Genomic DNA, 20,316 nt, shown 5'->3' with positions numbered 1-20,316 from the left:
ATCTGTATTGATACAGACCTTGATTATTTATGCTTAACTAATACATTCATGTTTTTAAATAAATGTTCTTATTTTGTTGGTTAGTCTTGTTATTAAAGGAATGGATGATGGATATACAGCTCTTTTAATACTAGGAGAGAAGCTGGTCATGTATTATAAAATAAATGTGCTGCAAATTGTATCGCCAGTCAGTCAGTGAAGAAGCTCCCAGAATTCACTGCAGCTCTAAAGTATAACTACTCTATTTATTTTGACTGTACAGTGTGTTTTGATTTGTAAATATGTTTGATTAGTGACTTTTGGAAAAACCTAATTGAAGTGAATCAAGGACTGGTTCAAATCAATCAGTGAATGGATGAATTACAGTTTGTGTGTTGTTCAGATCACCACTGGTTACAACCTGGAGGATGACCGGTGTGAGTGTGTGGCTCTGCAGGACTACAAAGAGAATGAACAGGTGAGTCGGGTCAGGGTAGCATGGACTCTTTAGCTACTATACAAATTGTCCAGGGGTGTACATGTACACCAAGCGGCCTCATGCTACAGAAACAAGAGGACCCTTCCCTATGGGCCATGACTTATTTGAACTATACATCATGTTGGGTTGTGTAGGATCTGATTGCATCATGTATGTCAATCAAAAGGCAGTTGATTCTAAATCAACTGTCAACTCCCTCCATCTGGGTTACTTTTAACAACAGCCACAACAGTTCCCTAAATGAATGTTGCATCTATCTTCTTTTGTTTGTTTCCTATGTATTATTTGTTGTCCATCACACAGTTCAGAGTTCAATTGTATTCTGCCATTTGAATGAACTCGAGCTTGATAGGCAGCTGTACAAGTCAAACACACTCCTGAAAGCTCAAGCTGTCTGTAAAGCCATACTCTGTAATTGATTCAGTCTCTGGCCTGAGTAACACGTTGTGTTGTAGGGGTGACGTTATGTTCACCTCTGAGAGGCCTTGACAGACTGGTTGACTGGTGTTCATGTTATGTCAGGGAGAAGGCCATATAATAATAATATAATAATAATATAATATATGCCATTTAGCAGACGCTTTTATCCAAAGCGACTTACAGTCATGTGTGCATACATTCTACGTATGGGTGGTCCCGGGGATCGAACCCACTACCCTGGCGTTACAAGCGCCATGCTCTACCAACTGAGCTACAGAAGGACCACGCCATGCCAGAGCTGGGTGTGAGTCAGCTGGACCTAGCCAGGCTTAACGGTCCAACCCTCTGCTCTAAAGCAGTGTGTTATTGTTTCACTCCCTCCCTGTCACTTACTCACTGGCTGCTTTTACAGAAGTATGCACTTCCACACTCCATGTCATGGATTTAAAAGCATAGGATTGGTGTAAGCATTGCCTGGAGGGAGGTTTGAAGAATTGGTGTAAGCATTGCCTGGAGGGAGGTTTGAATAATTGGTGTAAGCATTACCTGGAGGGAGGTTTGAATAATTGGTGTAAGCATTGGCTGGAGGGAGGTTTGAATAATTGGTATAAGCATTGCCTGGAGGGAGGTTTGAAGAATTGGTGTAAGCATTGCCTGGAGGGAGGTTTGAATAATTGGTGTAAGCATTGCCTGGAGGGAGGTTTGAAGAATTGGTGTAAGCATTGGCTGGAGGGAGGTTTGAAGAATTGGTGTAAGCATTGCCTGGAGGGAGGTTTGAATAATTGGTGTAAGCATTGGCTGGAGGGAGGTTTGAAGAATTGGTGTAAGCATTGGCTGGAGGGAGGTTTGAATAATTGGTGTAAGCATTGCCTGGAGGGAGGTTTGAAGAATTGGTGTAAGCATTGCCTGGAGGGAGGTTTGAAGGATTGGTGTAAGCATTGCCTGGAGGGAGGTTCGAATAATTGGTGTAAGCATTAGCTGGAGGGAGGTTTGAATAATTGGTGTAAGCATTGGCTGGAGGGAGGTTTGAAGAATTGGTGTAAGCATTGGCTGGAGGGAGGTTTGAAGAATTGGTGTAAGCATTGCCTGGAGGGAGGTTTGAAGAATTGGTGTAAGCATTGCCTGGAGGGAGGTTTGAAGAATTGGTGTAAGCATTGCCTGGAGGGAGGTTTGAAGAATTGGTGTAAGCATTGCCTGGAGGGAGGTTTGAATAATTGGTGTAAGCATTGGCTGGAGGGAGGTTTGAAGAATTGGTGTAAGCATTGGCTGGAGGGAGGTTTGAAGAATTGGTGTAAGCATTGCCTGGAGGGAGGTTTGAAGAATTGGTGTAAGCATTGGCTGGAGGGAGGTCTGAAGAATTGGTGTAAGCATTGGCTGGAGGGAGTTTCCGCAGTTGTTAAATCCATACTTTGGGAGAAGGCTGGAGAATCACGACACAACCAACCTCTATTGCTCCCTCTTCTTTCTCCCACTCCTCTCTCTCACCCTCTGGTGCTCCCCCTCCCTACAGTATGGAAGTCCACCTTTTTCTCTTTAGAATGGGAATTATTTGATAAGATTCAGAGAGACCGCAGGGGGTAGGGTGATGGGGAATGAAGAGCTTGATCCCATGATTCCTCTGGCAGATATTACCATCTGCCCAAAGTGCCCTGAGCTCACAGAGCGTGTGTCCCAAATAGCACCCTGTTCCATATATGGTGCTCTACAGGTCTACAGGCCCTGGTCAAAAGTAGTGCACTACCATAGGGAAAAGGCATTTGAGATGCAGACTCGGCCTGAGCTCACAGAGACACAAACCACTAAGCTACATTTACCTACTAAGCTTTATCACTCCTCCTCCTATCTGTCCCCTGCCCCGACCCCTCTCTCCAGCTTTCCCTCTCACCTGTTCCCTCCTATCTGTCCCCTGCCCCTACCCCTCTCTCTCCAGCTTTCCCTCTCACCTGTTCCCTCCTCCTATCTGTCCCCTGCCCCTACCCCTCTCTCCAGCTTTCCCTCTCACCTGTTCCCTCCTATCTGTCCCCTGCCCCGACCCCTCTCTCCAGCTTTCCCTCTCACCTGTTCCCTCCTATCTGTCCCCTGCCCCGACCCCTCTCTCCAGCTTTCCCTCTCACCTGTTCCCTCCTATCTGTCCCCTGCCCCGACCCCTCTCTCCAGCTTTCCCTCTCACCTGTTCCCTCCTCCTATCTGTCCCCTGCCCCTACCCCTCTCTCTCCAGCTTTCCCTCTCACCTGTTCCCTCCTCCTATCTGTCCCCTGCCCCTACCCCTCTCTCCAGCTTTCCCTCTCACCTGTTCCCTCCTATCTGTCCCCTGCCCCTACCCCTCTCTCCAGCTTTCCCTCTCACCTCTTCCCTCCTATCTGTCCCCTGCCCCGACCCCTCTCTCCAGCTTTCCCTCTCACCTGTTCCCTCCTCCTATCTGTCCCCTGCCCCGACCCCCCTCCAGCTTTCCCTCTCACCTGTTCCCTCCTCCTATCTGTCCCCTGCCCCTACTCTCTCCAGCTTTCCCTCTCACCTGTTCCCTCCTATCTGTCCCCTGCCCCTATCTCCAGCTTTCCTCTCACCTGTTCCCTCCTATCTGTCCCCTGCCCCACCCCTTCTCCAGCTTTCCCTCTCACCTGTTCCCTCCTCCTATCTGTCCCCTGCCCCTACCCCTCTCTCCAGCTTTCCCTCTCACCTGTTCCCTCCTATCTGTCCCCTGCCCCTACCTCTCTCTCCAGCTTTCCCTCTCACCTGTTCCCTTCTGCTATCTGTCCCCTGCCCCTACCCCTCTCTCCAGCTTTCCCTCTCACCTGTTCCCTCCTATCTGTCCCCTGCCCCGACCCCTCTCTCCAGCTTTCCCTCTCACCTGTTCCCTCCTCCTCTCACCTGTTCCCTCCTCCTATCTGTCCCCTGCCCCTACCTCTCTCTCCAGCTTTCCCTCTCACCTGTTCCCTTCTGCTATCTGTCCCCTGCCCCTACCTCTCTCTCCAGCTTTCCCTCTCACCTGTTCCCTTCTGCTATCTGTCCCCTGCCCCTACCCCTCTCTCCAGCTTTCCCTCTCACCTGTTCCCTTCTGCTATCTGTCCCCTGCCCCTACCTCTCTCTCCAGCTTTCCCTCTCACCTGTTCCCTTCTGCTATCTGTCCCCTGCCCCTACCTCTCTCTCCAGCTTTCCCTCTCACCTGTTCCCTTCTGCTATCTGTCCCCTGCCCCTACCCCTCTCTCCAGCTTTCCCTCTCACCTGTTCCCTTCTGCTATCTGTCCCCTGCCCCTACCTCTCTCTCCAGCTTTCCCTCTCACCTGTTCCCTTCTGCTATCTGTCCCCTGCCCCTACCTCTCTCTAGCTTTCCCTCTCACCTGTTCCCTTCTGCTATCTGTCCCCTGCCCCTACCTCTCTCTCCAGCTTTCCCTCTCACCTGTTCCCTTCTGCTATCTGTAAATGTGGATGTAATATGTTGGAGCCATACGGGTGTGGTGTGGGGATTCTCTGTGCTCCTGTGAAGCTTCCACTAGATCAGACATGATATCATGGTTATGAGGGAAAATGGTAGAGGGAATAAGAGGTGTAATGTTCACCACATTGCAGAACCAACCCATACCGATGTACATTAACCTTTTAGAGGTTGAGTTGGAGTCAGATGATAAAGGGGAAGTTCAGCTATCTAGTGAAGTTTGAAGAAAGCCACACCATGCATAACAGTTACTCCTGGCCCATATACTTTCAGCAGGGGGAGGAAGCAGCTAAGATTTTAAGTTGTAAAATACTGAACTATCCCTTTTATGTTGAGTGGCTGTTCTCTTCTCTGTCCTCAGATCTACATCTTCTACGGGACGCGATCCAACGCTGAGTTTGTGATCCACAACGGCTTCTTCTTCCAGGAGAATGCCCATGACAGAGTCAAGATCAAACTGGGGGTGTCCAAGAGTGAACGGCTGTACGCCATGAAGGCGGAGGTGCTGGCCCGCGCTGGCATCCCCTCGTAAGTAGAGACACACGCATACACACAGGAATCCCCTCATAAGTAGGGAGGGGGGGAAAGTGGTAGGGAGGGGGGGGAAAGTGGTAGGGAGGGAAACTGGGAGAGGGGTAGAGAGAGAAATAGATGGTATCTCTCAATTATGTCAGAGATGGAGGTAATTTCAGGAAGGCAATATTTTCCTGCATTTCAGTGAATTGATCAATGTGACAATTGGCAGGACATGGCCGATATTATTACACTGCAAACACATTACTGAGGCCCGCTCTAGTCTAGCAGCATTACTATTACATTACCCAGAGCTAGTGGATCCAGGAGAGGAGAGTTTACTATTAAAACAAAGGCTACACTGGGAGACTAAGGCTGTGTCTCAAACCACAGCCTATTCCTTTATAGTGCACTACATTTGACCAGAGCCCGATGTGGCTCACAACTCCTTTCATCCGTCTTCTTCATAGATCTTATTTTTATTCAACCTTTATTGAAGCAGGGAGTCCTGCTCATACCACCTGCATGAACACATCAATAAACACCAATTATACTATACATATCTACTGTATAAACACATCAATTATACGATACATACAGTGGGGCAAAAAAGTATTTAGTCAGCCACCAATTGTGCAAGTTCTCCCACTTAAAAAGATGAGAGGCCTGTAATTTTCATCATAGGTACATTTCAACTATGACAGAAAAAATGAGGGGAAAAAATCCAGAAAATCACATTGTAGATTGTAGATTTTTAATGAATTTATTTGCAAATTATGGTGGAAAATAAGTATTTGGTCAATAACAAAAGTTTATCTCAATACTTTGTTAAATACCCTTTGTTGGCAATGACAGAGGTCAAATGTTTTCTGTAAGTCTTCACAAGGTTATCACACACTGTTGCTGGTATTTTGGCCCATTCCTCCATGCAGATCTCCTCTAGAGCAGTGATGTTTTGGGGCTGTTGCTGGGCAACACGGACTTTCAACTCCTTCCACAGATTTTCTATGGGGTTGAGATCTGGGGACTGGCTAGGCCACTCCAGGACCTTGAAATGCTTCTTACGAAGCCACTCCTTCGTTGCCCGGGCGGTGTGTTTGGGATCATTGTCATGCTGAAAGACCCAGCCACATTTCATCTTCAATTCTCTTGCTGATGGAAGAAGGTTTTCACTCAAAATCTCACATGGCCCCATTCATTCTTTCCTTTACACGGGGATCAGTCGTCCTGGTCCCTTTGCAGAAAAACAGCCCCAAAGCATGATGTTTCCACCCCTATGCTTCACAGTAGGTATGGTGTTCTTTGGATGCAACTCAGCATTCTTTGTCCTCCAAACACGACAAGTTGAGTTTTTACCAAAAAGTTCTATTTTGGTTTCATATGACATTCTCCCAATCTTCTTCTGGATCATCCAAATGCTCTCTAGCAAACTTCTGATGGGCCTGGACATGTACTGGCTTAAGCAGGGGGACACGTCTGGCACTGCAGGATTTGAGTTCCTGGCAGCGTAGTGTGTTACTGATGGTAGGCTTTGTTACTTTGGTCCCAGCTCTCTGCAGGTCATTCACTAGATCCCCCCGTGTGGTTCTGGGATTTTTGCTCACCATTCTTGTGATCATTTTAACCCCACGGGGTGAGATCTTGCGTGGAGCCCCAGATCGGGAGAGGTTATCAGTGGTCTTGTATGTCTTCCATTTCCTAATAATTGCTCCCACAGTTGATTTCTTCAAACCAAGCTGCTTACCTATTGCAGATTCAGTCTTCCCAGCTTGGTGCAGGTCTACAATTTTGTTTCTGGTGTCCTTTGACAGCTCTTTGGTCTTGGCCATAGTGGAGTTTGGAGTGTGACTGTTTGAGGTTGTGGACAGGTGTCTTTTATACTGATAACAAGTTCAAACAGGTGCCAGTAATACAGGTAACGAGTGGGGGACAGAGGATCCTCTTAAAGAAGAAGTTACAGGTCTGTGAGAACCAGAAATCTTGCTTGTTTGTAGGTGACCAAATACTTATTTTCCACCATAATTTGCAAATAAATTCATAAAAAATTCTACAATGTGATTTTCTGGATTTTTTTCTCTCATTTTGTCTGTCATAGTTGAAGTGTACCTATGATGAAAACTACAGGCCTCTCATCTTTTTAAGTGGGAGAACTTGCACAATTGGTGGCTGACTAAATACTTTTTTGCCCCACTGTATCTACTGTATATACACATCAATTATAGTATACATTTCTACTGTATATACACCAATTATACTATACATATCTACTGTATATACACACCAATTATACTATACATATCTACTGGATATACACAGCAATTACAGTATACATATCTACTGTATATACACAACAATTATACTATACACACACCAATTACACTATACATATCTACTGTATACACACCAATTATATGATACATATCGACTGTATATACACAACAATTATACTATATACACATCAATTATACTATACATATTTACTGAATATACACAACAATTATACTATACATATCTACGGTATATACACATCAATTATACTATACATATTTACTGTATATACACAACAATTATACTATACATATCTACTGTATATACACATCAATTACAGTATACATATCTACTGTATATACACAACAATTATACTATACACACACCAATTATACTATACATATCTACTGTATACACACCAATTATATGATACATATCGACTGTATATACACAACAATTATACTATATACACATCAATTATACTATACATATTTACTGTATATACACAACAATTATACTATACATATCTACTGTATATACACATCAATTACAGTATACATATCTACTGTATATACACAACAATTATACTATACACACACCAATTATACTATACATATCTACTGTATACACACCAATTATATGATACATATCGACTGTATATACACAACAATTATACTATACATATCTACTGTATACACACAACAATTATGCTATACACGAAAAGCAAAACACAATCATATGAGTCACAGATTCTTCAGTTAAAAGGCCCTCTGCCTGAATCGGCCTAGATGTACCAACTCATGCCACATGAGAGGTGCTAAGAAACTTAAAGCATATTTATCTAACTTGGTGGAGATTGAGTCGGGGTCTGGTAACTTATACGTCTGAAGGTTAGGTTTGAAGTTAGGTATGGAGGAAGTTTATGCAAGAAGGCTTTCTAGGCACATTGCAACGATCTATGAGACTTCAAAGAGGGCCGGCCTACTTTCTGATACAAAATGCTACGATGTCTACTGAAACATCTCCCGTAATAAAGCACAATGCACTATGATACAGTTCATCCAATGGCTTCAGTACAGTGGCAGCTGCATTCATATAGACCATATCGCCATGGTCATTAACCAGAAGGATTTAGGTTTCTGCTCTTTAATGAAGACCAGACCTGTTCCTATAGAAGAAGCCTATTTGAATTCTTCATTTCTTAACTGCTCAACATGCTTTTTAAACGATAGCTTTTTATCCATTCAGATGCCCAGATATTTATAAGCGGAAACACAATCGATGAGGGCACCAGCCAAAGTACATATGCCTAAATCATCAGACAAATAGTATGTGATTTGGAAAATATCACATCCTTGGTTATACCTGCATTAAGTACCAATTTCAGTTCAACAATGGCTTTCTAATCTAATTTCCAGAATGCCCCGTCAATAAGAGATTAAAAAGCGTTTAAAATGACAGAGGGGGAGGGCTGCATGATATTAATGTCATGATAAAATGATTAAGCTTCCTGTTGATGGAAATGTCAAGGGGAGGATGGAAAGGTTCTCTCATGGTATAGAGACTTATTCTGAGACAATGATGCTATGTTTATTCTGGATAGATTTCAAATGACCAAAGCCCCAAAAACAATTCTGCTTGGCTGGAACAGAAGCCAGCACCCACACCGGCTCACCAGCCTGGTCACCTGTGGTGTAGTGGTCTCTCTGTCTCTTGCTCATTCACTCTCTCTTGCTTGTAATTCAGTTTGATTGAGTGGCTATTAAAATTGCATCAGGGGTTCGGCCTCCATGCTAAACGTGAGTGGGCCACTGGCCACCATTAAGATCTACTGTACCTACCAAGCCACTGATCAGGGTTTTTAGATGGTTCACGTCATACAGGGATTCGTTGTGGAAGGTTTTTCGGTTGGGGCTACAAGTTCCTGTGGGGTCTACTGGTCTAGCTTTATGAGGTCATATCTGTGTGTGCAAAGGGTAATGTGAATTGGAGAAGTTGTTGTGTCTGTACTGTGATGTTTCTTTTTACTCTTTCTCTTGCCCTCTTTGCCTCTCTCTCCCCCCTCATCAGGTCCAGTGTCTTTGCCCTGCACTGTAGCGATCCTCCAATCTCTGCCCAGCTACTAGCCTTCCTCAGAGTCTTCTGTATGACTGAGGGTAAGACACACACCCTGTCTGTCTGCCTGTCTGCCTGTCTGCCTGCCTGCCTGCCTGCCTGCCTGCCTGCCTGCCTGTCTGTCTGTCTGTCTGTCTGTCTGTCTGTCTGTCTATGTGTCTGCCTGTCTGTCTATGTGTCTGCCTGTCTGTCTATGTGTCTGCCTATGTGTCTGCCTGTCTGCCTGTCTGCCTATGTGTCTGCCTGTCTGCCTATGTGTCTGCCTGTCTGCCTGTCTGCCTGCCTGTCTGCCTGTCTGCCTGCCTGCCTGCCTGCCTGCCTGCCTGCCTGCCTGCCTGCCTGCCTGCCTGCCTATAAGTGTCTGCCTGCCTGCCTGCCTGCCTATAAGTGTCTGCCTGCCTGCCTGCCTGCCTATAAGTGTCTGCCTGCCTGCCTGCCTGCCTATAAGTGTCTGCCTGCCTGTCTGTCTCTCACACACACACACACACACACACACACACACACACACACACACATACATACATACACACCCATACATGCACACACTCAGTGAGCCCAAACAAACAAGGCAGGACACCAGTTGTGAATTGGGAGTTATCCACATTCAGAGGGTCTGAAAAATATTCATTCACATGTTGAAACACCTAGTGACTGGTGACATAAATCTCACTGCCAGGCTAGCGTCCTCCGGCTAGAAGCTGGGCAGACCAGGATTCAAATACAATTCCGTTAACGGGATCGGTATGACAACAGCCAGTGAAAGTGCAGGGCGCCAAATTCAAACAACAGAAATCTCATAATTAAAATTCCTCAAACATACAACTACGTTATACCATTTTAAAGGTAATCTTGTTGTTAATCCCACCACAGTGTCCAATTTCAAAAAGGCTTTACAGCAAAAGCACCACAAACGATTATGTTTGGTCACCTCCAAATCACAGAAAAACACAGCCATTTTACCAGCCAAAGACAGGAGTTACAAAAAGCACAAATAGATGTAAAATGAATCACTAACCTTTGATGATCTTCATCAGATGACACTCATAGGACTTCATGTTACACAATACATGTATGTTTTGTTCAGTAAAGTTCATATTTATATAAAAAAATCTCAGTATAATTATGTTCAGTAGTTCCAAAAACATCCGGTGATTATGCAGAGAGCCATGTCAATTTCCAGAAATACTCATAATAAACGTTGATCAAAGATCAAGTGTAAGTCGCTCTGGATAAGAGCGTCTGCTAAATTACTTAAATGTAAATGTAAATGTTATACATGGAATTTTAGATCCAGTTCTCCTTAATACAACCGCTGTGTCAGATTTCAAAAAGCTTAACGGAAAAAGCAAACCATGCAATAATCTGAGGTCTGCACTTAGCCCAATCAAGACAAAAATATATCCGCCATATTGTGCAGTCAATAGAAGTCAGAAATAACATTATAAATATTCACTTACCTTTGATGATCTTCATCAGAATGCACTCCCAGGAATCCCAGTTCCACAATAAATGTTTGATTTGTTCGGTAATGTCCATCATTTATGCCCAAATAGCTACTTTTGTTAGCGCGTTTGGTAAACAAATCCAAAGTCACAAAGCGCGTTCACTAAAAGCAGACGAAATGTCAAAAAGTTCCGTAACAGTCAGTAGAAACATGTCAAACAGTGTATTGAATCAATCTTTAGGATGTTTTTAACATAAATCTTCAATAATGTTCCAACTGGAGAATTCCTTTTGTCTTCAGAAGTGGGATAGAACAGAGCTCGCGCTCACATGAACGCTCATGGTCAGCGCATGTTCAGGTCATGGTAGACCTTACTCAAAAAGCTCTCAATCGCCCCTCCTTCCCAGTAGAAGCATCAGACAAGGTTCTAACTGTTGACATCTAGTGACTGTTGACATCTAGTGGAAGCCTTAGGAAGTGCAAAATGACCCATATCCCACTGTGTATTCGAAAGGCGATGAGTTGAAAACCTACAAACCTCAGATTTCCCACTTCCTGGTTGGATTTTTTTCTCAGGTTTTTGCCTGCCATACGACTTCTGTTATACTCACAGACTTCATTCAAACAGTTTTAGAAACTTCAGAGTGTTTTTCTATCCAATACTAATAATAATATGCATATATTAGCAACTGGGACTGAGGAGCAGGCAGTTTCCTCTGGGAACCTTTTCATCCAAGCTATTCAATACTGCCCCTGCAGCCGTAAGAAGTTAATGGGAAAAGTCCTGGTACTCCAGGCAGGCTAAAGCAAACTCAGTCTATTTAATGCAACCCTTGCTGTTAATAGATCGCAGAGCAGCATTCAACTGCCCTAAACGTTTGGAAATGATGAGTTCACTTTAAAAGGCATCTCAAGTGCAATTGCACTGTTTAGCTCACATCTGAAGACTGGGGGGCATTTAGGACGTACTACAGATCGCTATAATATCCTAATGATTATGATCACACTTCCTCAATTCCAGTAATATGGTGACACTATAGGAAAGCTGGTTTGGTATGGTTTAGAAACTTGGGATCCAAGCTGGAGTTATCAGTGTGGCCCTGTCACCTGGACATGTGGAAATACAGCATCTTGACCCCTATAATAAAACCTCCAGGCTTTCGTCATAACTGTCAATTTATTAGAAAAACAATTAGTTTAGGGAAAAAACTATCCCGCCCAACTCGTCATCCTGAATAATGGACGTTCTGGAGTAATAATAACACAACCAACGATCAACGATCTGTAGGAATACTAGTCCCGTGCCATTAGGTCTTTGGTCACGTGCATGAGATGCATACTTGTGTCACGGAAAGAGAGCAAGGATTGAGGGAATATGGAAAGTTTTTCCTAAACAAATTGGGGATTTCGGTAACAGAACTTTTCAGTCAGAAATAGCTGTAATTATCTTGCAGTTTCAGCAACATGGACAGCTCGATAAACACTTTGATGTTCTGTGGTGGTCGCTACAGCAGGGGGGAGAGAGAGACAACGGGTTCTAGTCACAGTCACTCGCTGTCTTTTTTAACACAGCGCAGCAAGTCTGAGCCCGGCACAATCAAATCAATTGCTGGTCGGACTACCTGTAGTTATTTGTGTGTCTTAATTATTTAATCAATCAGTGTGCTTAAAGCATCAGACAAGCTCAGTGAATATAGTTGATTTGATTAAAACACACGTGTCAACATATTGAATAATATTTTTATTTTATTTAAATTGACCAATCGATTGGACGAAAGAACAGACGACGACTTGGTCGATTTTAAAAAAATTTCTATTTATTTATTTTTGTGTCAACGATCTACACAAAATACTCTGTGAAAGTGGATGAAAAATTCTAACGTTTGTAAATCATTTATGAAAAATACAACACTATCTTGATTAGATAACTACTCAACCCCCTGAGTCAATATGTGTTAAAATCACCTTTTGGCAGCGATTACAGAGTCTGAAAGAGCTTTTGCACACCTGGATTGTACAATATTTGCACATTCATTTTTTTATTCTTCAAGCTCTGTCAAGTTGGTTGTTAGTCATTGTTAGACATCCATTTTCAAGTCTTGCCATAGAATTTTCAAAATTATTTTAAGTCCAAACTGTAACTAAGCCACTTGAACATTCAATGTTTTGGTAAGCAACTACATTGTATATTTGGCCTTGTTTTATTTGATTTCTACTCATCTACCAATAGGTGCCCTTCTTTGCGAGCCATTGGAAAACCTTTGGTTTAATCTTTTTTTGAAATTCACTGCTCGGCCTGAGGGACCTTACAATTATCTGTATGTGTGGGGTACAGAGATGAGCAGTGGTGGAAAAAGTTCCCCCCCATCATACTTGAGTAAAAATACCTTAATAGAAAGTGACTCAAGTGAAAGTCACCCAGTAAAATACTACTTAAGTAAAAGTCTAAAACTATTTGGTTTCAAATATACTTTGGTATCAAAAGTAAATGTAATTACTCAAATATACTTTCCTTTTCACCCTCCCCTCCTTTCACCCTCCCCTCCTTTTCACCCTCCCCTCCTTTCACCCTCCCCTCCTTTCACCCTCCCCTCCTTTCACCCTCCCCTCCTTTCACCCTCCCCTCCTTTCACCCTCTCCTCCTTTCACCCTCTCCTCCTTTCACCCTCCCTCCTTTTCACCCTCCCCTCCTTTTCCACCCTCCCCTCCTTTCATCCTCCCCTCCTTTCACCCTCCCCTCCTTTCACCCTCCCCTCCTTTCACCCTCCCCTCCTTTCACCCTCCCCTCCTTTCATCCTCCCCTCCTTTCATCCTCCCCTCCTTTCCACCCTCCCCTCCTTTTCCTCCTCCCCTCCTTTCACCCTCCCCTCCTTTCACCCTCCCCTCCTTTCATCCTCCCCTCCTTTCATCCTCCCCTCCTTTCACCCTCCCCTCCTTTCACCCTCCCCTCCTTTCATCCTCCCCTCCTTTCATGTCCCCTCCTTTTCATCCTCCCCTCCTTTCACCCTCCCCTCCTTTCATCCTCCCCTCCTTTCATGTCCCCTCCTTTTCATCCTCCCCTCCTTTCACCCTCCCCTCCTTTCACCCTCCCCTCCTTTCATCTCCCCTCCTTTCATCCTCCCCTCCTTTTCATCCTTTTCATCCCCTCCTTTCACCCTCCCCTCCTTTCATCCTCCCCTCCTTTCATGTCCCCTCCTTTTCATCCTCCCCTCCTTTTCATCCTCCCCTCCTTTCACCCTCCCCTCCTTTCACCCTCCCCTCCTTTCATCCTCCCCTCCTTTTCATCCTCCCCTCCTTTCACCCTCCCCTCCTTTCACCCTCCCCTCCTTTCATCCTCCCCTCCTTTCATCCTCCCCTCCTTTCACCCTCCCCTCCTTTCATGTCCCCTCCTTTTCATCCTCCCCTCCTTTCATGTCCCCTCCTTTCATCCTCCCCTCCTTTCACCCTCCCCTCCTTTCATGTCCCCTCCTTTCATCCTCCCCTCCTTTCATGTACCCTCCTTTCATCCTCCCCTCCTTTTCACCCTCCTCTCCTTTTCACCCTCCTCTCCTTTTCATCCTCCTCTCCTTTTCATCCTCCTCTCCTTTTCACCCTCCTCTCCTTTTCACCATCCCCTCCTTTTCATCCTCCTCTCCTTTTCACCCTCCCCTCCTTTTCATCATCCCCTCCTTTTCATCCTCCCCTCCTTTTCATCATCCCCTCCTTTTCATCCTCCCCTCCTTTTCATCATCCCCTCCTTTTCATCCTCCTCTCCTTTTCACCCTCCTCTCCTTTTCACCATCCCCTCCTTTTCACCCTCCCTCCTTTTCACCCTCCCTCCTTTTCACCCTCCCCTCCTTTTCACCCTCCCCTCCTTTTCACCCTCCCCTCCTTCTCACCCTCCCCTCCTTTTATGTCCTCTCCTTTCATGTCTCCTCCTCCAGCGTAATTGAGCCTTACATAATATCGCCAATCAAAAGAAAGATCTGGAAAACAGCAGTTGGCTACCAGTCAACCTGTAGAATAACAGTCCCTTATCTTAACCTTAGTCTGATATTCTTTTAAATGAATGTCAACAAACTAAATGGACATCTTTACAAATATGTGTACCTGTTTAGCTATAAAAATCTGTCCCTAGGATGAATAGACCTGAATTGTGTACTTGTGTTTTCCCTCTGTAATCATATTGGTCCTGCCATTCTGGTTCACTGCCATTTAACTGTTTCTCTCCACAGAGGAGCTGAAGGACTACCTGGTAGGTGAACATGCCATCAATAAGGTTTTCACACTAGGTAACACGGAGTTCCCAGTAAGCTGGGACAATGAGATGAAACTTTGGACATTCCTGGAGACCAGGGCTGCCCTGCTGCTCCAGACCTACAAGACCAGCTCCCAAGTCAGTGAAGATTTCACCCACCTCACTGTGTTGTTTTGGGTCAGCGTGTCTACTCTGTATCAGTGTTGTATAAAGTAGTATATTTCAACAGGACCCATTCTCCACCTGATAAGTTAACAAACTCTTCCTCTGCCTTCTGTATGTTGTCCCTTTCTCTCTCTGCTTTCCCCCCGCTGTCTCTGTCTGTCTGTGTGTGTGTGTGTCTGCTCTTCCCCTCTACCTCACTCCCTTCCTCTCTGCCCAATGTCTCCCCACCTCCCTCCGTCCTCCAGGATGACCAGTGTGTGTTGGAGAATCCTGACCTCTCCTTCCACTCCCGTGTGGCCATCCAGCTACGCCTGGCCGAGAAGCAGATTCTGGAGAAGGTTGTGGCCAGCGGCAAGGCCAGGCGCCTGCACTTCCAGCAGCAGCAGGAGGAGGGAGCTCCGCTGCCCCGCTATGAGGAGAGCGACATCTCCCTTCTGGAGAACGCAGAGGCCGACACCAAGCTGCCTCTCATATTGAGGAAACTTCAGGAGGAGGACGACGACCAGGCAGCGGTGGAACGGGTGTTAGCCCAGGTACAGCAGCTGGGACAAGGGGATGCAGCCAGGGAACTAGCCTCCCTCATAGTCAACGGGGATGGTGGGAAGGTGGTAGTCAACGGGAATGGTACGGACGCTAGCCCAGTCCTGGAGGTTGGTGTGGACGCTAGCCTGAATCAGGAGGCTAGCAAAAAAGTTAGCTTAACCTCCTTGGACGCTGGCCAAAGTGCTAGCCCTGCCCAGGAGGAGGATGGTATGGTTGCTAAGTTCACCACGCCAGACGCTGCTGACCCAGCTACCACCCGGGAACAAGAAGGCCAAACGGAGAACGGAGGAGACAAGGCTACTGCTTCTCTCTCACAGGAAGTGGACGTGGACCTGAGTGCAGAACGAACTGGAGACGTGCCCAATGTGAACAGTGTATAGGTGTAATCATCATCTAGCTAGGCCTTATTGCAGAAGAAGAGCAGTGCCAGCCAGTCAGTCAGCCAGTCAGCCAGTCAGCCAGTCAGTCAGTCAGTCAGTCAGTCAGTCAGTCAGCCAGTCAGTGTTGTCTCTCTTAAGTGACTCACAGAAATAAAGGAGAATTAATGAAGAATTCAGATTTAAAAAACTGAACACTGTTGGTTGGTTCATCCCTCCTTCCACTGCTTTGTTAGTTTTACCTCCGTACCGCCGCAGACTGCACAGTGCCAGTCAATGTCCCTCCCCTTTCCCTTTTATCTGAGCAGTAAACATTTCTAATGTTTTATGAACAACTGGCTTTGTTTTTTTCTTTTACAGTGCTTCACTGGTTTACCTTGAGATTATTGACACACAAGCTGTGAGACAATGGTAGTTAGTAACAATGGCAGCGCTGGTTTCAGTTCCACTACTGTAGGGTGAACAGAAAGAAAGAGCAGATTGAATTTAGTTTAATGTTATCTCCAGCAAGCCAAATCTTATCCTAACAGCTTTACCCCTCACTCCTCAGTCAGTTTATTACTGTGGTTTATCTCCATATACGGCTGCTATAATTTCACTTGACAATTTTCTTCAGTGGTGTATTCGGCTCTTTGTTGTTCATTGTTTGAGACCATCGCTGCCCCTCTTTCTCACGTTACACTTCCTGGTTTCACTCAATAGCATTTAAAATACAACTGAAGGAAACTTTTGACACAAAATCGCGGATATGTCCTGTGCTCTTGTTCTGGGAGCAATCAGCATTTTATTTCTCTACTCGGAGAATAATGTACAATTTTGAAATGTGATGGAAAATTTAAGGATAATAAGTGCGTTTATTGAGCGAAATTAGATGACTAAAAGAAGGTGTTTTGGGTCGTTTTTGAAAACGTTAAATAATTACAATGTTTAAAATGTTAAACTTTATTATGAATGTACCTCCGCTCTCCAAGTTGCAGTTTAATCACCTGAGGATGCGTTGCGGCTTGGATGAAGAATATCACTAATGCTATAGTCTATTATGAAAAAGCCATAACAGTCAGAATGGAAACTAATTCAAACCTCTTCATCAGCAAGAGATGTCATGTGACCTCCAAGACGTGTCTCACATAAAGGACTTCAACTCATTTCTGTTAGATTATTGTTTTGTTGGACATCCTTAGTGTTTTTGACACATTCTTTCTCCATTCCAGAAAGAAAACAAACAGAACATCGATAACGCGGTCTCTCATCCAGTCTGCTCTGCATTTCAAAGCCTAGGTTGGTTTTCTATTGCATTGAATGGCAGTGAGACATGAGGATGTCTAGCTTGCTCTCGTTGTTAGATGTAAGCGCTTAAATAAAACTTAGCTTCAGTACACCAGCTGTTGTTAATATTATCATGTTATCTGTTATCATGTCGGGACAGCCGAGGGAGCTAATTCAGAATATTGGTGTCTGCGTTCTCCCCCTGTGAATAAGCCATGTGATGGATGGTGGATATGAGGGGCACCATTACCACCTCACTAGTTAAAGTTAACCTTACTCCCAAAGTGTTAGCTAGTGCTGCGTATTATAACTTGTCTATCTATAAGTTGATGCTGTTACCAACCTCAAAGTGAAAGTGTTCTGAGATCTGAGTCTATTCTACTGTGTAGTTTAAAACTAAAAGGGGTTTGTTTTGTAACTTTTAATTGAACTATCACCATGTTGGTTTCTGCATCATGGACTGTTTCCTTTCTGTATTTTCATTCACTCATCATTTGTACCATTCTCTACCGGTCAAATCAACCTGCTGCTTTTCTAAAGACTTTGTTTTTCTTGTTACTGAGAATCTACCGACTGCTTTAATCAATCGCACTCTCCAAGCAATTCACAGCACCTGGTGTATCCAGAGCTGTCCTTGTCCAACCAATGACTGACAAGGAGTTGGCATGATGGCACAAACGGACTGGTACTCTGGTCCCACGTCTGTACTCTACGTGCGTCCTCTGACATTAATAGTTAGTGGTAACATTGGACTTTAGTGTCCTCATTACTGTTTGATTAATATTGTAAGTACAATGTATGAACATTGTTAATGTACGTACAGCAGTATCCCCGACCCTGCCACAGTATCTGTGTGTTAGAGATGCTGACGATGAGTCTGACGTGCCTCTTCTCCAACGCCCAGGAAGTTACAATTCAAACTCCCATTAGACATTTCTTCATTTAGTCCCATTATGACCGGTATGTACTTGTGGAAGGCTACCTGAGAAGCAACTGAAAACCATGCCTCCACTATATTAAGCTGTTGTAGACTCCTGACCTGTGGGTGGCAGTAATGACGCCAAATTTGTATTTTTTTCAGTTGCTTGGGCATTTGATCTAGATCTTTTTTTGGAAGTTCAAATGATGATGATTGCTCAGTGACACTCCATATTTGGTGAGTAACAAAAGTATTTTGACATAACGCATGCAGAGCTGTCTAATGGGAGTTTGAATCGGAGCTTCCTGGGCTTTAGAGAGGAGGAACGGCATACTCCTCGTTGACATCTGTAGAGCACAGCTACTGTGGCCCCTCAACCCTCGGAAGCCAAGGCTTCTCACATTCTGTCAACCACATAAGATTTGTGTCAGCCGACCCTAACCCTTACCCTAAATACAGTGTAAGTACAGTGAAAAATGTAGTAAGTACAATAGTCGTTACACTGTGCTACAGCACATCCAGATATGCAGCAGTTTAGGGCTTGTTTCTCTGACTGTGAGAGATACCGAAGGTTGTGATGTACACTAACTATGGAGGACAGAATACAGTCATGAAACTGTCCACATGGAAACAGATTAAAGTTCTAATTTCTCACTCATTGTCCCCTGTCTTTCAGCCCATCCTCTCCTCCAGAGACACAAGGTCACTATCCTTTCTGATGTCGCTTTCTCTCTCTTTCTCTCACTTTTTCTCTCTCTCTCTTCTCCTTTGTTGGGGGAAAAAGTTTTATTTAATGTATTTTCCCTTTCTCTGGCCCTATTACAAATTTATAAAAGAAACATTATCTTGAATCATTTAATTCGGGGCAATTAAATTTTGAAATTCCCCATTCATAATGCATTGGAGCTCCAAGATAAAACCCCTTTAATCCTTGAATATATTATTATAATGGCCGTGGGGGTGGGCAGTGGAGAGAGCGGCAGTCCTACACATGTCCGCTATTGTTAGTACTCTCTGTGTCAGCAGCCTACTGTAGTGGGAGAGCAGGGGGAAGGAGGAATGAGGAGGAGAGGGACAGGAGCAGGCCTGAGACCAGTGACTCCAAAGTAATCCTTTGCCATAAATTATAAACTCCCCTACAGTTGAAGTCAGAAGTTTACATACATACATATAGTTCTGTCAAGTTGGTTAGGACATCTACTTTGTGTGTAACACAAGTCATTATTCAAACAATTGTTTACAGACAGATTATTTCACTTATAATTCACTGTATCACAATTCTGGTGGGTCAGGATTTTATATACACTAAGTTGACTGAGCCTTTAAACAGCTTGGAAAATTCCAGAAAAGGATGTCATGGCTTTAGAAGCTTCTGATAGGTTAATTGACATAATTTCAGTCAATTGGAGGTGTACCTGTGGATGTATTTCAAGGCCTACCTTCAAACTCAGTGCCTCTTTGCTTGACATCATGGGAAAATCAAAAGAAATCAGCCAAGACATTTTTTTTGTAGACGTCCACAAGTCTGGTTCATCCTTGGGAGCCATTTCCAAATGCCTGAAGGTACCACGTTCATCTGTACTAACAATAGTACACAAGTATAAACACCATGGGACCACGCAGCCGTCATACCGCTCAGGAAGGAGTCACATTCTGTCTCCGAGAGATGAACGTACTTTGGTGCGAAAAGTGCAAATCAATCCCAGAACAACAGCAAAGGACCTTGTGAAGATGCTAGAGGAAACGGGTACAAAAGTAGCTATATCCACAGTAAAACGAGTCCTATGTCGACATAACCTGAAAGGCAGCTCGGCAAGGAAGAAGCACCTGCTGCAGAACTGCCATAAAAAAGCCAGACTGGTTTGGAACTGCACATGGGGACAAAGATCGTACTTTTTGGAGAAATGTCCTCTGATCTGATGAAACAAAATTAGAACTGTTTGGCCATAATGACCATCGTTGAAAAAGGGGGATGCTTGCCAGCCGAAGAACACCATCCTAACCGTGAAGCACGGGGGTGGCATCATCATGTTGTGGGGGTGCTTTGCTGCAGGAGGGACTGGTGCACTTCACAAAATAGATAGCATCACGAGGGAAGGAAAATTATGTGGATATTTTGAAGCAACATCTCAAGATAT

The 20,316-nt window shown here is 44.5% G+C and overlaps 1 protein-coding gene and 2 long non-coding RNA genes across 11 annotated transcripts in view; 2 read left to right on the top strand and 1 right to left on the bottom strand.

Annotated features, from left to right (window-relative positions):
• LOC118368087 (actin-histidine N-methyltransferase-like) overlaps positions 1 to 18,832 on the top strand; it is a 60,349-nt gene extending 41,517 nt beyond the window's left edge. For both annotated transcript variants that reach the window (XM_052496654.1, XM_052496653.1), the window contains exons 9-13: positions 383 to 457; positions 4,693 to 4,859; positions 9,183 to 9,268; positions 14,886 to 15,046; positions 15,319 to 18,832. In XM_052496654.1, the coding sequence (XP_052352614.1) occupies positions 383 to 457; positions 4,693 to 4,859; positions 9,183 to 9,268; positions 14,886 to 15,046; positions 15,319 to 15,996 (1,167 nt within the window). In that variant the 3' untranslated portion in view covers positions 15,997 to 18,832. The remainder of the gene's footprint in view (positions 1 to 382; positions 458 to 4,692; positions 4,860 to 9,182; positions 9,269 to 14,885; positions 15,047 to 15,318) is intronic.
• Positions 1,184 to 2,765, top strand: LOC127915888 (uncharacterized). 3 transcript variants are annotated; one of them, XR_008092779.1, is made up of 3 exons: positions 1,184 to 1,490; positions 1,563 to 1,958; positions 2,211 to 2,765. It is a non-coding gene; the product is annotated as an uncharacterized LOC127915888 (long non-coding RNA). The 3 variants fall into 3 exon arrangements; XR_008092781.1 differs by lacking the exon at positions 1,184 to 1,490 and adding an exon at positions 2,103 to 2,174 and having other exon boundaries at positions 1,502 to 1,922; positions 2,247 to 2,339; XR_008092778.1 differs by lacking the exon at positions 1,184 to 1,490 and adding an exon at positions 2,103 to 2,174 and having other exon boundaries at positions 1,506 to 1,922; positions 2,211 to 2,764.
• LOC127915889 (uncharacterized) lies at positions 2,651 to 4,659 on the bottom strand. Of its 6 annotated transcripts, XR_008092787.1 has the most exons (4): positions 3,944 to 4,659; positions 3,767 to 3,884; positions 3,517 to 3,690; positions 2,651 to 2,783 (listed from the first exon to the last, which is right to left on the bottom strand). It is a non-coding gene; the product is annotated as an uncharacterized LOC127915889 (long non-coding RNA). The 6 variants fall into 6 exon arrangements; XR_008092782.1 differs by having other exon boundaries at positions 3,767 to 4,658; XR_008092785.1 differs by having other exon boundaries at positions 3,517 to 3,575; positions 3,767 to 4,657.
• Positions 18,833 to 20,316: the final 1,484 nt, after the last annotated feature.

The sequence above is a fragment of the Oncorhynchus keta genome, chromosome 35, assembly GCF_023373465.1.
Source record: "Oncorhynchus keta strain PuntledgeMale-10-30-2019 chromosome 35, Oket_V2, whole genome shotgun sequence".
Taxonomy (NCBI): Eukaryota; Metazoa; Chordata; class Actinopteri; order Salmoniformes; family Salmonidae; genus Oncorhynchus; species Oncorhynchus keta.
Note: the sequence above shows the minus strand (reverse complement) of the source record. Positions and strands in the feature narration are given on the sequence as shown.